Source organism: Austrofundulus limnaeus, unplaced genomic scaffold, assembly GCF_001266775.1.
Source record: "Austrofundulus limnaeus strain Quisiro unplaced genomic scaffold, Austrofundulus_limnaeus-1.0 Scaffold756, whole genome shotgun sequence".
Lineage (NCBI taxonomy): Eukaryota > Metazoa > Chordata > Actinopteri > Cyprinodontiformes > Rivulidae > Austrofundulus > Austrofundulus limnaeus.
This window is the reverse complement of record NW_013953158.1, coordinates 41,679-46,594: the sequence shown is the minus strand read 5'-3', so window position 1 is coordinate 46,594 and position 4,916 is coordinate 41,679. Positions and strand designations below refer to the sequence as shown.

The 4,916-nt window shown below is 38.5% G+C and overlaps 1 protein-coding gene across 1 annotated transcript in view; it reads right to left on the bottom strand.

Annotated features, from left to right (window-relative positions):
- Positions 1-4,916, bottom strand: part of LOC106532353 (midasin) — a gene marked incomplete at its 5' end in the record, with an annotated part of 67,840 nt that overhangs the window by 21,450 nt on the left and 41,474 nt on the right. Inside the window, 3 exon segments of the mRNA XM_014028390.1 lie at positions 3,341-3,472; positions 3,611-3,777; positions 4,027-4,159. Coding sequence (XP_013883844.1) covers positions 3,341-3,472; positions 3,611-3,777; positions 4,027-4,159 — 432 coding nt within the window.

The following is a 4,916-nucleotide window of genomic DNA, read 5'->3' as shown; positions in this document are numbered from 1 at the left end:
CTTTTTGTTGTGCTCATATTTAGACGTCCTATTTTGCAAATGCTGCTTTCTTGAAATTTGGTATGCTTGTTTGTCTTTGTGTCTATGGTGTATAACGATGTGATTGTGATGTTGTAATTCTGAGTGTTTTATGTGCTGCAGAACAGAAACCTGCTGTAAATCAGCAATTATGCTGAGTCAGGCTTGATTTTTAATAATCTTTTCCTGTTAAACCAATAAATCAAATCAAATCAATAAAATAAAATAAAATAGTTTGAATGGTTTTATTCGTTTAACACATTAGTTTGTTGGTGTGCCTTCCTCAGATATGAGGGGTCAGTTCTTAAACCTGTTCAGTGTTTTTATCCTCACTTCAATAAAAACAAAGTTTCAATATTATAGTGATAACCAGCTTTACTCAGCTAACCAGTGTGGAAAATCTCAAATTATAAAAGCAAAACTAATTACTTGAAGTTAGTTACTAATTTTTCTAAATCGTTTCCAATAATAATTCAAAAACTCAGCTTTCACTCACTTTTGAGTTTTGTTTGCAACACACTTCAGCGTTAGTAAAAGTCCTACCCTCTTACCTGAAGCACATTACAGGTTCTTTACATTTTATATTTAAAATAAATCACTGATATGACAACAGTTGACAAACATTTCCTGTAACAGGTGAACACAACAACTAAAATGAACTGTCTAACATTATTTGGAGGAATGTGTGTTTTGGACTAAAATGATTTATGAAAGGCCTTATATTAATTTCTGAAAATTACAAATATGCATAAAGTGTCTCAGTGACACTGAATTGGTTGTTATGGCAAAGTTTGTCACTAGATGGCGCCTCTAACGCAGACGCAATCTCGCACAAGTTTTCTCTACCAGTGAAGAAGACACAATAGCCTATATGCCACGGCTATTAGTGACGTACTTCCGTTAAAATTCAGGCCAYGAGCATAACTTCTGCGTCCTGCCTACTGCAAATTGTTTTTAGCGTTAGCTCCTCGAACTAGACCATGAAAAAGTCACAAAAGTTAAAGCGTCTGCGAGCWACTGGTATAAAAAGTGGGTTCTGTTGTGTGCTGTTGTGTCTGCTAACCAGTAGGTACAAGAGAGTAGTTAGTTTTTCTCCATTTTCCTCTTGATGAGGAGTTAAGGCGACAACAATGGATTGTGGCTATACACAGGGAAAACTTAGCCATAAAAGCTCACACTCGTGTTTGTAGTCGGCATTTCAAATCTGAGAATTTTCAAGAACCAGCTTTGGCATGTTGACCCGAGCCGACCAAACTGGATCTTAGGACAACTAGAAATAGCAGGGTTCAACACACAGAGTGGATTCTGGAACTAATCTCTTTAAGAGATGGACTTCATTCCACTCTRGAGGAACCCACAGTGAGAGGCGCCAGGTTAATGTGGGTCTACCTATATCCCCCAGTTTAACGCTTGTGTGGACGTTTTTCTCTTTAGACAGGAGGATAGTGACTTTGTGAGGGGGACTGAGCTTTAAAGGCTCCTGCACACTCCCTTCAAACTGCAGAAATGGGTTTGGATTGTCGCAGTTTCATGATGAATGTTCGCATTGCCAACATTTTGGCAGCTTCTCGACTAGGCATGGGCCGAATACCGGTTTCAAGGTATACTGTGATTTGAAAAAGTGAAAACCACTAAAATATWCAAGAGCCAGCGTCAGAAATAAGAAAACGGAGATTAAAGAAGGGAGCTGTACAATTAACCCCTTCACTGCCAAGACCMGAGAGAGCAAAGACCACCTCTAGAGGACAGACAGGAGGAATCTAACACAACAGCTAGYATATAGACTAGACATTCGGATCTTGATTATGCCACTACTTCAGACTCTGCAGCTGTGGATTTAGTGCTGGAGGTAAAYGTTATTATCTGGGAGGAAATCCGTCAGCTTYGGGAACAGTTTGAGAGCCTGACGCTGAGGCAGCTGTTCGGCATTCACCGTTTTGTTGCTTCCAACATTAGATTCTTTACAAGGTAGCTGTGTGTTTGCATTATACAGAGTATGAAATTATTTTAGGCAACTTTTTCACAAGTTTTACGCAAAAGCAAAAACTTGTCAGAGTGTGTATTACAGTGTAGACACAACCCGAGTGCCCTTCCCCTCCTGTACAAAGAGCAGCTKAACCTCTGCCTGAAAATCRTTCTGTTTTCAGTGCACCAAAGTCGGGGCAACATGATCCAAACCACACAAGTAGCCCATCAATTTAAAGTCCAGACTCCGCTCTTTCCAACAATATCAGTGTCACAGCTCAACATGAAAAATCCACAGAACAACCAGCCAAGGAACAGTGAAAAGGCTTAATTCTGGATGTCTTACCTTTTTATTTTTTGGGGTTTAATCCGCTTATTGAGTAATTTTTTCCACTTTGCTGGACTTTTGTCAATTTGTGTGTCTCCTGTGTTAATGTTGGTACATGAAATATGCAAATCCTTTGCTGTGGACAGCAGCCACCGAGTGAAAAAAGCCTAAGCTAACAGTGTTGCCTGTGGCCAAAAAATRCAAAAGTGCTAGAACGGAAGTCCATGGCATACAGGACATTAGCCCTGTCTCAGAACGGAGGTAAGAAATCTGGACAAATAAAATCTCATGTTTCAGGTAAAGTGGGAGGTAGACTCTCTGTTCACAGAACTACAAGGCAAACCTGTGTTCAGCCTTCTTAGTGAGTCTGCCATGAAGCATTTTAACATAAGTTGCCACTACACGTTGCACAAAGCTAAATATACAAATTCATAAGAACAAAAACAGAGATCTTTACCAGAACCACACAGGAGTCTGACTTCAAAGCGTCTTATGCCRCTACACTTTAGCTCGCTAAAGTGTGTTTGTTTTTGTTTGCTTCAAATATTTTGTATTTATAATTATTAAACTTGAATACAACTGTTCTAAATGGATTTGAGAAAGAAATATGTGAAGTTACTGCACTTTATATTGTTTAATAAACACATATTATATACAAACAGTTTTAAAATGGCAGTTTTATTCCATTTAGCACTTTGTGGCCCCTCTGTTAGTGTTAACAAAAATCTGTGGTCTCTTCCAACATTTAAGTTGCCCAAAACCCTGTTTTAGCTCAATATGTAAAAAACTGAGTTAAATCCATTTTTGTGTTTAATAAGKTTGATTCACTGTGATTACTTCCTGAAAATGTCCTAAAAATCCATTTTGTGGTTAATTATATATTTTCCTAAAACACAAACACACCAGTAAAACACAAAAAATGACTGTGTGCTTCACAAACTTACACGTTACATGCTAAAATAATTGGTTTTTTGGACCCCAACCTGCCWAAGTTAAAGAGCCCTCAGTAGTTTTGACAAGCCTTCTTACCTCGTCTCCTTGTTCATGAATTTTCTCTTTCTCATCGTCACTCAGAGGTTCATCTTTGTCCTGGTTTTTCTTGTCCTTGTTGGAGTCCACTGCGTCCAAGTTATCGTCTTTAGCAACCAGCTCTGATTCCCCCTTACAGATTTAGTTAGCAACAGAAAATTAGGATTAAACCAATGAGAATATGAGTGTGTAAAATATGTAACAGAAGGCACTGGATGGGTTTCTGTGCCAGTTCTGCTCTCTGCATCTCTTCTGTACTTAAAAACATACCTGATCCATGCCTTGTCCAGACTCCTCCTCCTCCTCACTTCCTCCTTCCTCCTCCTCATCATCCCCCCACATTCTTTCATCCAGAGTATCTGTTTGACCTTCACCGAGGTCTCCCATCTTTTTGTCCAGGTCTTCTTCATCCTCTTCATCCGACTCCTCATCGTCACCTAGAAAAAACACCACACAGCAAAGCTTTGTTTATTTCAGGCAATATTTAAACAGGAAAGGGGTATTTCTATAAATAGAAACACATGATGAGCCATAGAGTATCAAACAGAATCTATTAACAGATGTTAGTTTCTATAAGCCCCRCCTCCAGCTCCTAAAAAATCTTTATTCTTTGGTCCAGGACTGGTTTTTATGTCAGAGTCAGGTGCTGAGCAAGCTCCAGCCCTAATCCAGGTGATGGAACTGACCTTTACTCTCATCCCCATCATGCATCTGGCCTTTAAAGTCTTCTGACATTTCAATGGCGTTGTCTTCTGACTTAATGTTCTCCTTGTTCTCATCGTCTTCCTTCTCCTGACCCTCCTGAAAGTTGTCCTCAACCTTAAAAATAAACAGAACATGAGCTAAACAGAGAAGTCTTCTTGTATTAACATCCAGTACGTTGTTGGAGTATCACGGAAAAGGAAAAGTTTTCTTTTAAACACAGCAGCCTGGTACACTTCAAACCAAACAGAAAGCTCAGACGGAAGCTGGATCACTCTAAAACMAGTATTTCATAAACAAGGTTCATGCAGGTTTCAGTAAGTTAAATTTAAGACCTTTTAAGACCATTAGTAATGACATTTAAGACCAAATCGATGCATTAACAGAAACATTCATATAATGAAACCTTTTATTTCTATCAGTTTAGTTATTAAAGAATATTTAATTTTAATACAAGAACAATAAATTCTTTGAATGAAACAGTCATATCTGACTGCTGTGAACCGCTTTCAACCAAGTGAAAAAAATCACTGATATCAAGTCAAGTCTCATTGAAAACACACTTTCCCATGTTTAAACAACAAGCAGTGGACATGACTGAACTTYTGTTTGTTGAGCAGGTAAATAAGCCACCTGTATGTGGGGGGCTGTATGTGGAGGGTTGTAACGGCAAAGAGGTTAAAAACATGGAAGTAAACTGTGACAGTTTTACCTGCAGTTATCATGGGATTTGTAGTTTAATCATGACCAGCAGCAAAATTAGCACTTTATGAAGACAGATCTTATCAACCTCTGATTACGACTCTTAACTTTCTTTATGCAGCCAATGTTTCTCAGGAATGATCAAAAGTAGAGAAAATTAAGACTTGACAAA